This window comes from Culex pipiens, chromosome 3 (assembly GCF_016801865.2).
Source record: "Culex pipiens pallens isolate TS chromosome 3, TS_CPP_V2, whole genome shotgun sequence".
Taxonomy (NCBI): Eukaryota; Metazoa; Arthropoda; class Insecta; order Diptera; family Culicidae; genus Culex; species Culex pipiens.
In genome coordinates this window covers 180,774,013-180,793,905 of record NC_068939.1, presented here as the reverse complement: position 1 = coordinate 180,793,905, position 19,893 = coordinate 180,774,013, and the positions used below count along the sequence as shown (strand labels likewise).

Genomic DNA, 19,893 nt, shown 5'->3' with positions numbered 1-19,893 from the left:
CGTCCGTTTTGTTCGAGTGATTAGTACTAATTTATCTTCCCGCATCAGTCGAGGCGTATATTTTGTTGAAATTAGTGCAAATTATTTTCCCTGCATAAGTCGATTTTTTTAAACCGGAGTTATTTTTAGTAGTTTTCATATTTTAAAAAATATTTTTTTGTTAATAATGGGAAAATGAAATTATAGGCTATTTTTGGAAGCTTCAAATAATTTGCATGTTTCGTAGTGATATTGAGATATTGTTGGTTGTTCTTTTAGATAGACAAATTTTGTTGAGACAAACGAGTTATATTGCTTGATTGAGCCTTCCCTATAACATCGATGATAGAAAGGCACGCCGACGAATTTCATCTTCCGCAGCACGTGGATGGAAATTTTGGAGGTCCTGGTCAATAACGGAGTAGCAACTTATGCTCGAAAATCTATTTTTCAAATATAAAATGTTTGTTTTTAGAGCTTTAAAAATACTCGGAACATTACTTATCTCTAAGACTTAGCCTGAATCGTTCCGTTCAATAAACTGAAATTTGAGGGTTTGCTAAGATGCTTTTGATAAAATTATTAGTAGATTGCGAGAAATTTTGCTGTCTTCGACAAGGATGTTCCGATTGGTATGCCTAACAACATTCAATCAGAAAAAATCCCAAAAATAAGAGTTTGATTTTTAACCAAGCCAAAACTACACTTTCGACGTTATCAAAGCTTAAAAGCTTCACCGTTTATCTAAAAATCTTATTTCCACTTAATTTTGCGATCTTGACCACAAAACCAACAACAACAAAAAAATATTAGAAAACTTAAAACTTGAGAATGAATTTTCTGATCGATTTGGTGTCTTCGTCAAAGTTGTAGGTTTTTGGTTAGGACTATTCAGAAAAAAAAGTTGCACGCTAACAAAAATACTATCACTCCAAGTAAGATTCAAAAAATGTGTTTATTTTATTTTATTAAATATTTGGAAATCAAAAAAGGCATCTTTTGAGTCACAGAGAAGATCAGGCAAAAACTTGAGATTTCAAAAATGTGTCCCCTAAGACCGCGGGAATTGGGTACTAAAGCCCTATGTAAATTTTTATGTGCAGCGGTAAAAATCACGATTAAAAACCATTTCTAACCACTTTTTTTTTTTCATTATAACCAAAATAAAAATTATTGACAAGACAACATTTTGTGGATGGATCAACTATGGTCCCCTTGGTACGAGCTGTCAAGTAGGACCATTTCTGTCAGGAAGGGCCGTGAAGTATTTTTTTCAAAATTGAATTAAAAATCCATTTTAAATTCTTTGCAGCCGTTCAAAGGGTTATTGTACTAAGAAAAATAAGCTTTATCGTTGTAAACAATAATATCACAAATTTAAGCTTAATTTTAGGACCCAATTGTTGATGCTCCCCACTTTTTTTTACAGGATAAGGGAAAATCTCCACAGTATTCTCAAGAAAGTTTCGCTTGGAGTTGGACGGTTTTTGGGACTCTGAATGGTCTATAGAGCCACCCTCGGCGAGTGGTACAGACATGGTTTTGAACGACTCAGCCACGACTGTTCCAACTGAAGGATTATAATATTTTTTGAAGAAAAACGAATTTCAAGCTTATTTTTTGCATAATTTTTTATGTCAAAAAAAATAAAAAAATATTTGCAACGACCTGTTATTAGGCATTAGACTTTTTTCCTTTAGTGGCATTTGAACCACATAATATTTGGGAGGGCGCCGGTATTGAATAGTGAAGCAAGGGCTCCTTCCTTTTTTATCATCCACCAGCTAGTTCTTTTCAAGGCTTTCTTGCAATTCTATTCGGAGTAAGACCCACATTTTTGCGATTAAGTGCTAAATGTATTTGTAAACAAACGCTACACCAACAGTTCACAATTTGTGTAGATTTAGGTTGTATTCAATTAGGGTCGGTCTTCACCATCTCCATCTCCGATGTTTTTTTTTTTTTTTTGCGACAAATTTTCAATTTAGTCTTATGAGTGTGTGTCACTTACCTTTCCTTTCTTAGCGCGTATTGTGTGGTTGTAATAGTTCTAGTGCAAATAAATCATAAACGTTTGCAGATAAAATAAGACCCTCTACGATCGGAGCGCCGTAAACTGGTGGAACACGTCCAGTATGTGGGGATCGATGTCCGACGTGAAGAGCAGACTCTCGAGCGTGCTGCTGTACTTTTGCACTTGCTCGTGGTGCTAAAAAAAAATAGAAATTGGGTTTAGTCTGACAACCTCAAGATTTTTTTCTCGAACTCACCAGCATAAACACCTGCTGAAGGCGTCCCACGGTCCAGCGGTACCAGTCGGTGTCGTAGTCCCGCCCGTCGGTGTCGCACTTGACCAGGTGCTCGGACAGGATCATGATAAAGCGCTGGAAGATGATCAGGAAGAGTCGCTTCTGGTCGACGTAAGCCGCCTCCAGCTTTTCCTCCATCCGTTCGACCTGCTCCTCGGTCGGTTTGTCCGCGTCATCGCCGGTGGTCTTCTTGCGGCGACGCGGAGTGGGACCTCCGGCGGCTTCGGCGCCCGCCTCGGCTTCCGACTCGCTCGACGAGGATTCCGCGTTGCGATCGAGCCGGTCCTTGGCGTCGCTCAGCTCTTTGCCTGAAAGCGAGACATTTGGTTAAAACCTCGTAATTTTTGTATTTTTGTATTTTTGTGTTTTTGTATTTTTGTATTTTTGGTATTTTTGGTATTTTTGGTATTTTTGGTATTTTTGGTTTTCTTGGTATTTTTGGTATTTTTGGTATTTTTGGTATTTTAGGTATTTTAGGTATTCTTGGTATTTTTGGTATTTTGGTATTTTAGGTTTTTTAGGTATTTTAGGTATTTTTGGTATTTTTGGTATTTTTGGTATTTTTGGTATTTTTGGTATTTTTGGTATTTTTGGTATTTTTGGTATTTTTGGTATTTTTGGTATTTTTGGTATTTTTGGTATTTTTGGTATTTTTGGTATTTTTGGTATTTTTGGTATTTTTGGTATTTTAGGTTTTTTAGGTTTTTTAGGTATTTTAGGTATTTTAGGTATTTTAGGTATTTTAGGTATTTTAGGTATTTTTGGTATTTTTGGTATTTTTGGTATTTTTGGTATTTTTGGTATTTTTGGTATTTTTGGTATTTTTGGTATTTTTGGTATTTTTGGTATTTTTGATATTTTTGGTATTTTTGGTATTTTTGGTATTTTTGGTATTTTTGGTATTTTTGGTATTTTTGGTATTTTTGGTATTTTTGGTATTTTTGGTATTTTTGGTATTTTTGGTATTTTTGGTATTATTGGTATTTTTGATATTTTTGGTATTTTTGGTATTTTTGGTATTTTTGGTATTTTTGGTATTTTTGGTATTTTTGGGTACTTTTGGTTTTTTTGTTATTTTTGGTATTTTGTAATAAAAGAAGCTTCATTTTACTCACTCAATTTCGTGACGTGCTGGTTCATCTTCTTGATCGTCAGGTGCAGAATCTCCCACAGGTACATCTTGGTGAACTCGCCGACCATTTCCTTCGAGAACACCCAGGTCGCCACCGCCGAACACTCGACGATCTGCGTCTTCAGCAGCTTGTCCACAATCACGACCAGCATCTGCTGGTGGTCGGTCCACAGCTCAAACACGTTGTGCAGAATGCAGATCTGAGCTTCCTCGGTTTCGGCCAGCGCCTGTCCAACAGAAAGACGGAACAAAACAAAACAAGAAAAATGAACCAATTGTTTTCAATCGAGTCTCGATACCATCGTTCCCACAGCTGCAGCAACAACTGACCTTGAACACCAGATGGAACTTGGAGATGGCGGCAAAGGTGTGGGAAAAGCTCTTCGAGCCCAGATTCAGCAGCGTCTGCACGAACACGTCGATCTTGAGCGGATTGAAGGTCGACTCGACCATATCGTTCTCGGAAGTCTCGCGCGGGTTCGGCAAATCCTTCAACTCGTTCAGCACGTCCTCTGGGGTGCACTTTTGCCGAATGGCCACCACCAGCTTGTGGGCGGCCGACGTTCCCGGCAGGGATGCTGGAAAGAGAAAAAACAGCGCACATTATTTCACCACATTCCAATCGAGCAAGAGAGAAACTAATTAACAAATAAAATCGTTTTTCCACTACTGACAGGCATTCCTCCCATGAGTTTAAATTTGAAAAGTGAAAACGTGCTACAACGGTCCATCGAATCCTCGTGTGTGGTTGGATATTACGTTACGCGATCAATGTGTGCATCAAGAAGAAAGCCCTCACTTTTACCTCAAGATCGCCAAGCAAGCAATCATTAACGCTGGTGAAAAAACACAACAACGTGGTTTGGTGGGTGGAAAATTGTATCTGCGCTGCTGGAGGAAGATTGCATGTAAATCATACACTGACTGCAAACAGCAGTGCAAACTGAACGCGCGGACATGCAGCGTTGAGTACTTTCACGATCCTTGTTTTACTTTGAGCTGTTTTCGATCATATTTGTTGAGCAGATATTTTTTTTAGGATTGTTCTTTATGTGTAATTTATCGCTTCAAAAATACCCAAATAGACAATCTTTTCTTTTAATCATGTATAGAAAAGGTAAATTTTTCTAGCCTTAAAGGAGACCAATAATTTTAACTATGGAAATGTGTATTTTTACCGCTTTTCTGGTGTAATGTCACTTTTTCAGTCTGAATTGAGGTAAAATTACATCATAAAAGAGGTAATATTCAACCTTCCAAAATTACAGCTTCCAAATTTACATTATTTTTTACTGTGTAATTATCCACACAGTAAAATAAATTATGGTAATATTACATCTGGGAAGGGGTACATCTTTTATGTCATTTTATGTTAAATGTGTAATTTTCATCTGAAAATGTGTATTTTTACCACTTTTCTGGTGTAATGTCACTTTTTCAGTCTAAATAGAGGTAAAATTACATCATAAAAGGTTGAACCTTCCAAAATTACACCTTTCAAATTTAAACATTTTTTTTACTGTGCAATGCACTAGCTTTACGCATTTTAATCAAAGTAGGCGTCTTGTGTGGTAAAAATATGGCCATGGAAAAAATACTAATTACTTTTTAATAATTTTTGTTCTAAAATCACTTTAAACGATGTATGTTCTTTGATGCTCAGAAAATTCACAAAACTTCACCCTTTTGACGTTAAAAACCGGACTAAAAATTTCCAGAAAATGACGACTGTTTCAATTCAATTCAAGATCTAGAAAAACAATATACCCAAAACTGGGCAGCGCTCATCCGAGAGAATAATTGTTTCGAGTTGAGAGAATAGTGGTACCCTCGAGGTTCATTTGCAAAAAAAGTTCATCCGTCAAAACAAAAAGAAAACGAAAGGTGTCGACAGCGGGAATCGAACCAGAAACCTTTAACAAACTAACCCAACGACTTAACTGCTAATGCCACCAGAGCTTGGAGAGCAAGGAGTGGCCAGAAGTCGATGTATGACAAATGTTGGAGATTTACTGTTCCAATTAACGAAAGAACACACTTTTGATTTGATGTTGTGAGTTGGTAGCATTATTCTTTCGATTTTGGCACTGAGCCCTCAATCAATTTTAAGGGAACGACTCTGAATTGTTATTTTTTTATAAATTTTAATTTTTTTTTATTATTTTGATGATTTTTATGATTTTTTATAATTTTTATGATTTTTATTTTTTTGATGATTTCTATGATTTTTTATAATTTTTATGATTTTTATGACTTTAATAATGTTTATGATTTCTTATGATTTCTCATGATTTTAATGATTTCTTATGATTTTTTTTTAAGGCCGTTGCAAATATTTTTCAAAATTTATGTTTTTGTCGTTTTTGTCATTTTTGTCATTTTTGTCGTTTTTGTCGTTTTTATCGTTTTTGTCGTTTTGGTCGTTTTAGTCGTATTTGTCGTATTAGTCGTTTTTGTCGTTTTTGTCGTTTTTGTCGTTTTTGTTGTTTTTGTCGTTTTTGTCGTTTTCGTCGTTTTTGTCGTTTTTGTCATTTTTGTCGTTTTTAGTTTTTAGTTTTTAGTTTTTAGTTTTTAGTTTTTAGTTTTTAGTTTTTAGTTTTTAGTTTTTAGTTTTTAGTTTTTAGTTTTTAGTTTTTAGTTTTTAGTTTTTAGTTTTTAGTTTCTAGTTTTTAGTTTTTAGTTTTTAGTTTTTAGTTTTTAGTTTTTAGTTTTTAGTTTTTAGTTTTTAGTTTTTAGTTTTTAGTTTTTAGTTTTTAGTTTTTAGTTTTTAGTTTTTAGTTTTTAGTTTTTAGTTTTTAGTTTTTAGTTTTTAGTTTTTAGTTTTTAGTTTTTAGTTTTTAGTTTTTAGTTTTTAGTTTTTAGTTTTTAGTTTTTAGTTTTTAGTTTTTAGTTTTTAGTTTTTAGTTTTTAGTTTTTAGTTTTTAGTTTTTAGTTTTTAGTTTTTAGTTTTTAGTTTTTAGTTTTTAGTTTTTAGTTTTTAGTTTTTAGTTTTTAGTTTTTAGTTTTAGTTTTTAGTTTTTAGTTTTTAGTTTTTAGTTTTTAGTTTTTAGTTTTTAGTTTTTAGTTTTTAGTTTTTAGTTTTTAGTTTTTAGTTTTTAGTTTTTAGTTTTTAGTTTTTAGTTTTTAGTTTTTAGTTTTTAGTTTTTAGTTTTTATCGTTTTTGTCGTTTTTGTCGTTTTTGTCGTTTTTGTCGTTTTTGTCGTTTTTGTCGTTTTTGTCGTTTTTGTCGTTTTTGTCGTTTTTGTCGTTTTTGTCGCTTTGTCGTTTTTGTCGTTTTTGTCGTTTTTGTCGTTTTTGTCGTTTTTGTCGTTTTCGTCGTTTTTGTCATTTTTGTCGTTTTTGTCGTATTAGTCGTTTTTGTCGTTTTTGTCGTTTTTGTCGTTTTTGTCGTTTTTGTTGTTTTTGTCGTTTTTGTCGTATTAGTCGTTTTTGTCGTTTTTGTCGTTTTTGTCGTTTTTGTCGTTTTTGTCGTTTTTGTTGTTTTTGTCGTTTTTGTCGTTTTCGTCGTTTTTGTCGTTTTTGTCGTTTTTGTCATTTTTGTCGTTTTTAGTTTTTTGTTTTTAGTTTTTAGTTTTTAGTTTTTAGTTTTTAGTTTTTAGTTTTTAGTTTTTAGTTTTTAGTTTTTAGTTTTTAGTTTTTAGTTTTTAGTTTTTAGTTTTTAGTTTTTAGTTTTTAGTTTTTAGTTTTTAGTTTTTAGTTTTTAGTTTTTAGTTTTTAGTTTTTAGTTTTTAGTTTTTAGTTTTTAGTTTTTAGTTTTTAGTTTTTAGTTTTTAGTTTTTAGTTTCTAGTTTTTAGTTTTTAGTTTTTAGTTTTTAGTTTTTAGTTTTTAGTTTTTAGTTTTTAGTTTTTAGTTTTTAGTTTTTAGTTTTTAGTTTTTAGTTTTTAGTTTTTAGTTTTTAGTTTTTAGTTTTTAGTTTTTAGTTTTTAGTCTTTAGTTTTTAGTTTTTAGTTTTTAGTTTTTAGTTTTTAGTTTTTAGTTTTTAGTTTTTAGTTTTTAGTTTTTAGTTTTTAGTTTTTAGTTTTTAGTTTTTAGTTTTTAGTTTTTAGTTTTTAGTTTTTAGTTTTTAGTTTTTAGTTTTTAGTTTTTAGTTTTTAGTTTTTAGTTTTTAGTTTTTTGTTTTTAGTTTTTAGTTTTTAGTTTTTAGTTTTTAGTTTTTAGTTTTTAGTTTTTAGTTTTTAGTTTTTAGTTTTTAGTTTTTAGTTTTTAGTTTTTAGTTTTTAGTTTTTAGTTTTTAGTTTTTAGTTTTTAGTTTTTAGTTTTTAGTTTTTAGTTTTTAGTTTTTAGTTTTTATCGTTTTTGTCGTTTTTGTCGTTTTTGTCGTTTTTGTCGTTTTTGTCGTTTTTGTCGTTTTTGTCGTTTTTGTCGTTTTTGTCGTTTTTGTCGCTTTGTCGTTTTTGTCGTTTTTGTCGTTTTTGTCGTTTTTGTCGTTTTTGTCATTTTTGTCGTTTTTGTCATTTTTGTCGTTTTTGTCGTTTTTAGTTTTTTGTTTTTTTGTTTTTTGTTTTTTGTTTTTTGTTTTTTGTTTTTAGTTTTTAGTTTTTAGTTTTTAGTTTTTAGTTTTTAGTTTTTATCGTTTTTGTCGTTTTTGTCGTTTTTGTCGTTTTTGTCGTTTTTGTCGTTTTTGTCGTTTTTTTCGTTTTTGTCGTTTTTGTCGTTTTTGTCGTTTTTGTCGTTTTTGTCGTTTTTGTCGTTTTTGTCGTTTTTGTCGTTTTTGTCGTTTTTGTCGTTTTTGTCGTTTTTGTCGTTTTTGTCGTTTTTGTCGTTTTTGTCGTTTTTGTCGTTTTTGTCGTTTTTGTCGTTTTTGTCGTTTTTGTCGTTTTTGTCGTTTTTGTCGTTTTTGTCGTTTTTGTCGTTTTTGTCGTTTTTGTCGTTTTTGTCGTTTTTGTCGTTTTTGTCGTTTTTGTCGTTTTTGTCGTTTTTGTCGTTTTTGTCGTTTTTGTCGTTTTTGTCGTTTTTGTCGTTTTTGTCGTTTTTAGTTTTTAGTTTTTAGTTTTTAGTTTTTAGTTTTTATCGTTTTTGTCGTTTTTGTCGCTTTGTCGTTTTTGTCGTTTTTGTCGTTTTTGTCGTTTTTGTCGTTTTTGTCGTTTTTGTCGTTTTTGTCATTTTTGTCATTTTTGTCGTTTTTGTCGTTTTTAGTTTTTTGTTTTTTTGTTTTTTGTTTTTAGTTTTTAGTTTTTAGTTTTTAGTTTTTAGTTTTTAGTTTTTAGTTTTTAGTTTTTATCGTTTTTGTCGTTTTTGTCGTTTTTGTCGTTTTTGTCGTTTTTGTCGTTTTTGTCGTTTTTGTCGTTTTTGTCGTTTTTGTCGTTTTTGTCGTTTTTGTCGTTTTTGTCGTTTTTGTCGTTTTTGTCGTTTTTGTCGTTTTTGTCGTTTTTGTCGTTTTTGTCGTTTTTGTCGTTTTTGTCGTTTTTAGTTTTTAGTTTTTAGTTTTTAGTTTTTAGTTTTTAGTTTTTAGTTTTTAGTTTTTAGTTTTTAGTTTTTAGTTTTGGCCAAAATGCAGAACAGAGAATTACTATGCAAAATTAGGTGCAATCGATTACTAATTTCCAATTTGTTCAGTGTAGATCAATTTCCTGATGCACAACTGAACGCACTTATTATTGTGTTACATTTTCCAGTGCGTATCTCCAAGATGCAAATAAGAGCATGTCTTGATCGACCTTTCACTTCTTCGAGTGAATGATGCAATCAAATGTTGCTGATGGTGGATAAGTACACCACACATAGTTTGTATTTCATACGATCGTGCAGCACCTCGACTTCCTGTTCCCTAACTATGAGCGCTAGCGAATCCAATCACAACTGGATCCACCTTCGTTTTCTCCGTGATCGTGCAAAACGCTATATTATAATAATTCTAGGTTACACAATAAACCACCACCACCAGGAACCTCTGCACTACTGTCACTTTCGCTTTCAATAGGAAAAGGCGTTTCCGACTCGCGTCAACATAGTTTAATTACACATGTAATTGCATAATTTTACGCCACTTTGGTTGCTTTTTCGTGACACGGATGATATCCGCCTTTTTCGGGGAGGGCATCAGACTGCTGAAAAAAAAACAACAACAACAACAGCAACAGTAAAGAAAGCTAAACTGTGCACGGTTTAGTGTCATAAAAGAAAACACCTTTATGGAAATTGTGTGTACCACCGTATTCCTTCCATGAGGCGATCGGTGTAAACAGACATCATTTTCCGCTGCTGTTTTTTCTAGCGTTGCATTGAACGGTGGGTTTAAAATATCAAAGTATCATTTAATTTTTACAAAATTCTTTATTTATATTCTGAGTTAAGATTATAATTATTTAAAAAACATATACGATTGATTTTTTTTTAATTTACGACTTATTCAAACCCAGCGTGCCGACCCGTCGTCGTCGCGTATAAATTCGCATGATAACATGAAGCTCGTTCGCTCGTGCACTATGCATTTATGCATCTGCAAGTTTTTTCCCCCGTTTCTTTCGCGTTTGGTCTGTTTTGCTTAGCGTTTTCGCGCTTTAGCCAGTCTGCAAGTGCAAATTGATATGGTTTCTCGCATCACAATGCACCCCCAAGGCCGTTCGTTATTAGCTAGCGGGCGAATCCGTTTTTTTTCTCGCTTCTTTAATTCAATTTTTCCAACACGACACGCACACCACCCACAAAAAAGTGCAGGATTGAATGAACTGCTCGGCATAGTTAAGGATTCAAAGCCCTTGTCCACTTTTAAACGTTGAACGTTAAAGTGAATAAATGACCACGATGACGGTCTTGTCTTATTGATGAGGTGTGAACAATGTGGAATAAAAATGTTAAGTGGATCACATTTTTAGTCGCGTGGGTGTCAAAAATTTAAACAAACTTCCACTTATTTGGTTCATGTTTGTCATTATCATTTATGAAATTGCTGAAAGGCGCAATATTTTATGTTTCATCGAATCACAAATTAAATGCCAAAACGAAATATTAATTAGGCTATTACAAAATTATAACTAAATACAACAATAATCTAGAACAAGGTGGATCCACAATAGATGCATTTACCCTGACAGGGAACAAAGGCATTTCCAACTTTTTTTTGTTGTATTTTTGATTATTTTTGATCAATTAAACCAATCGGCCTGAGCAAGCAAAATAATGTTTTTGAAAAACTTCAAAATTTACATGAAAGAAGAAGTCTAATCTTTTGAAAAAACATTTAAATTGCATTTCCTGCGTTGATAACCAAATTTAGCAACTGGACTCGTTCAAACATATTTTGATTTTTCTATGAAACTCCGATTTCGAGTATGTACCACAAAAAAAATGTTTTCGAGACTGGTGAAAATGCGTATTAAACTTTTTCATTTGAAAGTTGATTTTTTTTTTGTTTTTTTTTTTGTGTTTGTAACCTAAAATATTAGAAATGTACGTTTATAAAAAAGATCACAATTTCTATTTCTGTACACAGGGCTGTGGAGTCGGGTCATGTTTTAGACGACTCCGACTCCGACTCCGGCTTTCTGAGTTAAGCCGACTCCGACTCCGGCTCCGGCTTTCAGCTTCATACGACTCCGACTCCGACTCCGACTCCGGCTTGCCAACTCTAGCCGACTCCGACTCCGACTCCGACTCCGACTCCAGCTTTTAACAAATTGTTGACTCCGACTCCGACTCCAACACTAACTCAGTATTAAGAATATCTAAAAAAATGTTTAAATAAAATCTCCATTCCTCTAACTATCCCCCACCTATTAGATATTTTGAAGGTTATTTTGCAACTTTCCTTCAGTAGACATAGTCGATTGCATCTGCAAACTCTGTTCACAACTTAGAATCAATCAGCTGTTCAAAGGTATATCCACATCTCAGCTTAAAATAACTTCACACAAGTAATGCTTTAACAACGAAATAAATGAAATGAAATGAAAAGTATTAATAACATCACTCACATGTTCAGCTCACACATGCGCGTATACCTGTAAACCGGGGTGACATTGATGTTCGGGGTTACATTGATAAGTTGAAGTTTTTTTTTTGCAAAATGATAGTACAAAATGATTTTGCAAAATCAGAGTATTTCAAGAAGTAAAATTGGATTCTGTTTTTAAGAATAATTGTAATTTTTATTTAATTAACCCGAAATTTACATTATCTACCGCCGCCGGTTAAGTTCGTTTATATTATTGTTTTAATTTCATTACAATCGGTTACGTGGTCTCCTCTTTTCTTGTAGTTCAAATTTGTTGATTGTAAAAATGTATTCCAACGGGCAGTTTTAGTATTAACTCATCAAACTTTCCATTTTATGAAGAATAACTATTTTTAAAATTTACTCGCGTTATCGTATAAACAGTAAAAATATACTGATAAGTCCAGCCCATAGCAATACTGCTCGGTTGGCACGCGTTCGATTAAAAAAACTTTTTAAATAATCAATTATGTATCTTTCCGCAGCCGGCTGCCTAAGATTTTTAAAATTTTAACAGATAAACAAATTTCTTATGGTCGCATCACCTACCACAGTGAATCCTGACCTCATACCCATCTTACTAACCCCTCAAAACTCATGTGATACTTTGTCGGAGACGCAGCCGATTTAGCGGTCCCATCACTCAAGTATCGGACTAACATTCCCATCCACTTTCCCGTGTCTTACCACTGATCGTGGCCGGCGTCGGTATTGATCAGCATGATAGGGATCTTTGAAAATTGCGAAGGGGTGATGATTGGTTCCTACTTTTCATCTGTGGTCCACGGAGCAATTTTCGGAGGTCCTGGTCAATAACGAAGTAGCAGCTACGGGTAGACACCAATGCTATGCTATGCTAATTAACCAAAAATTTACATTGATTTTTATTAAAAGTTGGTAAACAAGTCAAACAAATCTGTAACCGCTAATTTTTTTTCAAAAAAAAAAAATGGGAGACCTAGCCTTCATAATCGATTTGACATATAAAATCATTTTGCTTACATTTAGGCTGTAATTTGTAAGACACAAAGTAACTTTCGAAGTCACCCTGGTATTAAAATAAACAGTTTACGTAACTATATTGCAAACAGGGGTGATTTCTAGGTTCGTCAAGGGTAGTCACCGACTAACCAGTTTTTTCAAAAAAATAAAAGCATAATTTATTTAAAAAAAAATATTTTTAAAAAATGTACTGCGCCCTTGTAATGAGAGTGCTATGCTACCCCCAGGAAGGCGCTAAGAGGGTAAGTCAAAAATTTCCATTGAAAAAACGCCCTAAGGGGCGCCTAGGTACTTAGGTACCATTTTTGCAAAATAAAAAAAATCGCCCTGGGAAGATGCAAAGCTCTACTGAATTTATTTCAAAATACATACATCGACATTTTGTGATCCAGCCCAGTACATGTTTTAAACATATAAGTCATGATAAAATTCTTACCGATTGAATAATATTTGAAAAAAATATCAAGTTCTATCAATGCTTCCCCGGTTTATGGCAATTAAAAAGATATATTTAATGGCCGAAAACAGCCATATTTTCAGATTTGTTCAACGATATTTGTAAGGATCCAAACTTTTAGATTTTTTTAGAGAAATATTAAACATTAAGGAAATCGATAAATTTAATATATTCAATGATGATTTCAAAATTAGTTGCAATTTATTTTTGATATTTTTTATCAGTTTCAAATATTTACAAAACGACCCTTATTTTTTTTATACAAAATGAGCATGTTGAGTTCCAAGTAATAGATTGATATAGAGGAAATTCGTATGTTTGGCAGGGTAAGCACGCACTCCTAACTCCATCCAATCTGCTGATTTTCACTATTTAAACAACTTATTTTGAAAAACTGTTGATAGAAACTTGTTTGCTCACATCCTATTGACTGCCCACCATTGAAAAAATGGCTAATATCCACTTTTGGCAAAAAACGAGATATTAGCACCAGGTGGTAGAGGATGTTCCAACGCATCTTCTGAAACTTGAATTTCACTGAAATAGTGTTTAGACTTGGCTGCCGATGCGAAAAACCAAACGGCTAATATGCCACTCTTATGGGAAATTGCCTTGACGGAGATTTTGTGACAAACACTAAAACGCGTTTTTCTCGGAATTCTTGATTTGGCATAATAGCCGAATTCTCAATTATGGGCAGTTGAGCTATTTATTACTCGATTTCAGTTGAAAACGCTTTTTATGAGCTGTAATTGAACATCAATGTGCTGATATGGCAACATTAGAGGAATTAGATGCTGTTCCCCTAATAGTTGATAATTTTATGGTCAATTCCACCAATGTTTTAAAAACGTTATCATTTTAATTAAGTACTGATAGTGAACCTTTGTTTTTGTGAAATTTGGTGAAATTTGAATTGAAAAATTACATAATTACAAGCAAAAGAAGGGAGCCAAGCATCAACTGAATATTTAAAAAAAAATAGTGCACAACCAAAATTGTTGATAATTTTATGAGCTATGAAACTACAAACATGGGTAAAAGAAGGGACATTTATCATTTACTCATAATCATATTGAAACAACACAGTCAGAAGCTATTGAAATTGAAGATGCTTCAAAAACATAATGGCATCTGATAAATCTCTAGAACCAACAAATTAACTAACTGAAAAAACACATTACGCGGTTTAAAAAAAAAAGATAATTATAGTTTTGTAAATTAATTTGCATTATAACAAATACTGAACCATAAAAAAGTTCATGCATTTTATTGAATTTAAGATAACTCCGACTCCAGCTCCGACTCCGGGTTTATCAGAAATTTACGACTACGGCTCCGACTCCGACTCCAGCTCATAAAATTTAGCCGACTCCGACTCCGACTCCAGCTATTCGGGTTTTGACGACTCCGACTCCAACTCCGACTCCAGGTCCCCACAAAGACCCGACTCCACCGACTCCGGCTCCGACTCCGACTCCGACTCCACAGCCCTGCTGTACACAAGCAATTGAAAATTTTAGTCAAAATTTAATCTTAACGGGAATATGTACTGAAATACTGAATTGTAATATTTTCAATTTTCAACATATTTGTGAAGCCTGAATATTTTTTTTCCGGTAAAAAGTTTGTATTTTTCTTGTAAAAAAGTTTTGCCATTGTTTCCAATTCACACAAAAACGTTTGGATTTCATTAGGTAGCTAACCCGAAAAAATTAAAATCAATCTTTATCTAGTTTGTTAAACCCATACTCATAAAAATAATTAGGCCGATGCAAATATTTAAAATAGTTTTTGTCCCTCGGCTCTGCCCGAGATTGTGGGAAGGGGGGGGGGGGGGGGTGGTCAAAAAATATAAAAATTTAAATAACAAGCCACGGTCTTAATATTGATATTGAATGAAAAAAGTGTTTTAAAATGCATTTTACACTAATTCAGCAGTCTTTTGCAATCATTAGTTAGAATTGAAAAAAAAACAAATCAAAAAGTTAGAATTGAAAAAAAAAAACCATAATTTTATCGAAGAAAAAAGTTTTTGCATTACAGTACATCGGAAATTTTTAAAAGTTCAAGAGATTTTTTAATAAACCCAAATATGCTAAAAATGATTGTAAACGCAGAGAAATGCATTTTAAATTAATTCACCTGATTGCACTTGAATTTCCTTCGAAATATTGAAGTTTTTCGAAAAAAATGTACCAGCATTACTAATAAAGTTTGACATTTTAAAACATTTACTACAATAAAAATCTATTGCTAAACTCAAGTTGAAACATTCAGAATATTTTAAAATATTCTAGCAATGTGCCAAAATTAAACAGAATTAAAATTATACGCTGGACACAATGGTTGTAATTAAGCTTTTTTTAAAATTGGGGTTTCAACAGCTTTGTTACTATTTAGGGGAAATAAACCCTTTTTAATCACTCTAAGCCGTTCTACCAATTCTTATCACTTTTGCCGTTTTCCGCTATTAAATCAACATTTTCAGATGTATCAACAATAGAGAGTTGCTTGTTCACTTTTATTTGAGCTATTTATTAAATTGGAACAGTAAAAAACACTTTATGAAAGCCGTAATTCATGATCAAATTGCTGATAGGCCGATAATGGAAATAGGCTGAAAAAGGGTATGGTTCCCCTAATAAGTTTTGGCAGTTGAAAATATTTTTCAAAATTGGATATTTTTTCAAGAAAATCTAAAAAATTTAAAGGAAGAGCATGTTGGGGCTCGTTCAAAAATGCTTAGACTTTTTTTGTAAGATTTCGATGTATTGATGAAACTAATAATTGCACTTTGTTTATTCCATTGTTGAATTCATGGCTTGTTACTTAGATTTCTTATTTTTTTCTTACAAATTGAGAATTTTGGCGAATTTCAGACGTTTTCTCCACTTTCACGATTTCCCAAAATTGAGTTGCCACCCTGGACTGATACAATGACTAAAAACCTGCAGCCACAACAAGGTTATTTTTTCAATTTCAATTCAATTCGGTTTCTTTGGTGAATAATCAACTAACAATAAGATCATTTGAATCACATATAACTAAACCATAGTATTTGTATCTTTTGTTAATGTGGTTAATCATCAGCTCCCGGAGGACCAGAATTGCTCTGCCTTGTTACGGCAGGTATGAAACCGCGTCATCATCTGCCCCACGAGAGTAGGCAGGTTAAAAGACCATGGAAAATTCCAATGTTATCCCTCCTAATAAAAGATTTTAATCCGTTTAAACATAATTAAGTATCTTCAAAATTACGGGTACTATCGAAACATTTATATATTTATTCCCTAATTTACTGTCCACAAAGTAATTTACAACAAAGTTTGACTATTTTTACAATCACGTTGTTGCAGGATTGGGTCGGTAAGTTTGACAATTTTGGAATAAGAAGACAACAACTTCCTTCGTTGCTGTGCACCCTTAACAGCAAATAAATTTTAAATATTTTCAAAAAAAAAACAAAAAATCGAGTTATTTCTGCTTGTAACATCGGCACAAAGAAAATAAAAGAAACCATGTTAGATCTTATTGGTGAACGCAACAACTTAAGGAAAACCATATAATCCACCACAAGACAGAAAACAAGAAATAAAAATTGCTCCTTCGATAGAAATTATGAATGCCAAAAAAAATCGTTCTAATTCAATTATCCTGGTCAAGTCGAGTATAAAGATGACCGGACGGACATCCATAGACCGAGTCGTTTCTTGGTTCTAGAAGTCTGAAGTAGTTCGCCCTTGGTAGCGAAATTTCTTCAACTTGTCTCTAGTAAATTCATCAGTTAGTGAAGTGCAATATGGCCTCGTACGCAGCAGCATGGAAGGCAGCCGAAGCGGTGGTCAACCTGACCGTGGTGGACAAGGTTCCGGCGGATATGCTGCACATGGTGGACTCCCACTGGTACCAGTTTCCGCCGATGAACCCGCTGTGGCACGCGATGCTCGGATGGGCCATCTTCTTCCTGTGCCTGATCTCGGTGATCGGCAACGGAATGGTCGTGTACATCTTCACCAACACCAGGACGCTCCGGACCCCCTCCAACCTGCTAGTGGTCAATCTGGCCTTCTCGGACTTCCTGATGATGTTTACGATGGGACCGCCGATGGTGATCAACTGCTATTACGAGACCTGGGTGTTTGGAGCGTTCGCTTGCGAGGTCTACGGCATGTTTGGATCGCTGTTTGGCTGTGTCTCGATCTGGACCATGACTATGATTGCCTTTGATCGTTACAACGTTATTGTTAAGGGTCTTTCGGCCAAACCTCTGACCAACAACGGGGCGCTGGTGCAAATCTTTGGCGTTTGGTTCGCGTCTCTGGGCTGGACGTTGGCTCCGTTCTTCGGCTGGAACCGGTACGTCCCAGAGGGCAACATGAGTGCCTGCGGAACCGACTACCTCACCGACACCATGCTGAGCCGTTCGTACATCCTGGTCTACTCGATGTTCGTGTACTTTGCGCCACTGCTCCTGATCATCTACTCGTACATCTTCATCATCAAGGCCGTGTCCGCCCACGAGAAGAACATGCGCGAACAGGCCAAGAAGATGAACGTGGCCTCGCTCCGATCCCAGGAAACGCAAAGCACCAGCACCGAGATGAAACTGGCCAAGGTCGCCCTGGTCACCATCTCGCTCTGGTTCATGGCCTGGACGCCGTATCTGATCATCAACTACACCGGAATCTTCAAGGCCGCCCCGATCACGCCGCTGGCCACCATCTGGGGCTCGCTGTTCGCCAAGGCTAACGCCGTCTACAACCCGATCGTGTACGGAATCAGCCATCCCAAGTACCGTGCCGCGCTGTACCAGAAGTTCCCGGCGCTGTCCTGCAGCGACTCCGTCGAGGACACCCAATCGATGGCTTCCGCGGAAACTACCGTCGCCGAGAAGACTGCCGCCTAATCACGTTGTAACCGACTATTATGTTTTAGTAAATAAACAATGAAATGCAAATTTCCGTAACAATTGGAAACGTAACCCTATTTTACTAACAAAGGTTAAACATATTGTATCATGGTTCGTTTGATCCGCAAACAGAGAGAGAGAGAGAGACGAACCTTCTGTGTGACATAATGGCGGAACCGCCGCGTGCGGAACCAACAACCGTCGAAGAAGATGATATTCTTCCGGAGAGAATTAGTTCCACCACGACATGAAATTACACATCTGTGCTGTCGCAGTTTTGACGCCAAACTCCGCTTCGCCGTGGTAGTCAAACAAAATGGAAAGTACTCAACTCTTGCTGTATCGATTTTGAACGGTAGCAGCTACACATAAACGATCACGGGTATTGCGTGCTCAGACTTTCTTCCACAGGTATCCGCTTACCACTTTACGATAGTGATGGTATTTGCCGAGGTTTTTCGAGAAGAAAAATGTTTCTACCAAGTTACAAATTTTCCTCTAAACAAAGTTCCTTCGGCTTGTTCGTAAGATGGAAAGCGAACATTCCTCACTGAAAAAACATTTCATTTCTCTCCGTTGTACAGACTTGAAACTGTTCGCGTGTGCGAGAAATGTTGAGCGCCTTCTCCGTCGACTAGTTATGTTTTGATCGTTAACATTAGTGAGAGGAGGAGGTTGGAGGAAAATTTGCTTAATTTCTATCAACAAGCTTGGGCTCGTGCAAATGAAACCGATAAGAGATTTGCCTCTCGCTGTGGGCCCATGGCATCTGCTCGGGTCCGGTTCAGAGCCTTGCACGCCCGTTCCAAGGATCAGTCGAGTGAGAAATTGGTGAAAACGTTTTGGCTGATGGAATTGTTGAAAATTGGCTGGCGAGATCTGTTTTTGAGATAAACTGCACGAAGTGTCGAAACTTTTGACTTTTTTTATTGTATTATGCTTTGAAGTACAATTACACTTCAATTTTGAAATCTCTCATTAAACACAATTTACATCAAAATAATGAAGATACTATCCTAATCAATTAGTCCACCACCCTGTACTGACCAATCAGATAAGTGTGAGAATGAGTTACAGCTCTAAGATGGTGGCAAGTGTGTTCCGCTTACTTCCATTATGTTGGGGCAAGATTGCATAAAATATTCTGCGTTTTTCGCAAAAACAACCACCCAAGAAGCAAACTAGCAAAGCGCGTCGCTCTCGATTTTTTTCACAGTTGACTTCTTGGGCGCCTAATTAAAAGGCCGCCGTAGTAGGCGTCGTCGTCGTCGTCGTTTCACTCTCAGCAAAGCTTAAAGTGATGTAATTGCTTAGCAAGAGTACGTCTTCTATGCAAAAATGTGGCCAAAAAAGTTCCTGCCAACCCAAATGGAACATCGCCCCCTCACTCATGAATTCGTCTGTGTGTTTATATAACGAAAGAGCCGCCTAAAATATGCCCACAGTTGACCGAGTTAAAGTTGAAGATTTCGAGTGTTGACCTAAAGACCGCCCGGATGCTCCATGACCTTGCCACGGTCAACCATTTTTCATAATTAATTACATCATCTTTTAATGAGTAGTGACAGGCTGAATAATTGAACATTGTGAAATGGGTTTCCTTTTGGCGAAGGTGTGTTAGATGAGGCACATTTCCATGTTTTTTTGGCTGGTTGTAATTAAAAATAATTGTATCACATCTGTTTGGTTGGACCGCTTTGCGTTGGCAGCAAGGTTGTTGGAGCAAATGTTAGACAAATCCGAACAAAGTGCTATCAAATGTTGAAGTGCATAGAGCAGTAATATCGATTTGTTTAATGCTTTCAAACAATTAATTTATTGTCTTGTCGAATCAGTTATTTCAAACTGGTGTCCAGTAATGATAATTAGAAGTGGTGTTAAGCACACTGTTAACAGCATTTGAAAACAAAAGTATCGATCAAATTTTTGCATGCGAAATCCTAATCAAATTGAGAAAGCTAAATAACAGCTTGAGCGTAGTCACCCAGCAGTGATTGATTATTTTTATCATTACAAGTATTGATTAAAGTCTGATCGGAACCTGAAATAATATTTTAAATTCCTTACAAAATTTTTACAATTTTCACACAATAACAATTACCCTATCACCAGAACATATTTCATATACATATGTGAAATAATGAAAAAAAATTGTCATAATTTTTCCT

At 34.9% G+C, this 19,893-nt stretch overlaps 2 protein-coding genes across 2 annotated transcripts in view; one reads left to right on the top strand and one right to left on the bottom strand.

Moving 5' to 3' along the window:
- Positions 1–1,813: 1,813 nt before the first annotated feature.
- LOC120423934 (nuclear cap-binding protein subunit 1) overlaps positions 1,814–19,893 on the bottom strand; it is a 44,676-nt gene continuing 26,596 nt past the window's right edge. Inside the window, exons 4-7 of the mRNA XM_039587918.2 lie at positions 3,751–3,998; positions 3,404–3,647; positions 2,250–2,596; positions 1,814–2,188 (exon numbers count right to left, since the gene is read on the bottom strand). Coding sequence (XP_039443852.1) covers positions 2,075–2,188; positions 2,250–2,596; positions 3,404–3,647; positions 3,751–3,998 — 953 coding nt within the window. The 3' untranslated portion in view covers positions 1,814–2,074. The remainder of the gene's footprint in view (positions 2,189–2,249; positions 2,597–3,403; positions 3,648–3,750; positions 3,999–19,893) is intronic.
- Positions 16,508–17,792, top strand: LOC120423935 (opsin-1-like). Its single transcript, XM_039587919.2, has one exon. It carries the CDS (start codon positions 16,616–16,618, stop codon positions 17,720–17,722), a length of 1,107 nt encoding a protein of 368 aa, XP_039443853.1. The 5' UTR covers positions 16,508–16,615; the 3' UTR covers positions 17,723–17,792.

Excerpts from the sequence above, each read along its gene's own strand:
- LOC120423935 (XM_039587919.2), top strand. The coding sequence starts at position 16,616 with ATGGCCTCGTACGCAGCAGCATGGAAGGCAGCCGAAGCGGTGGTCAAC.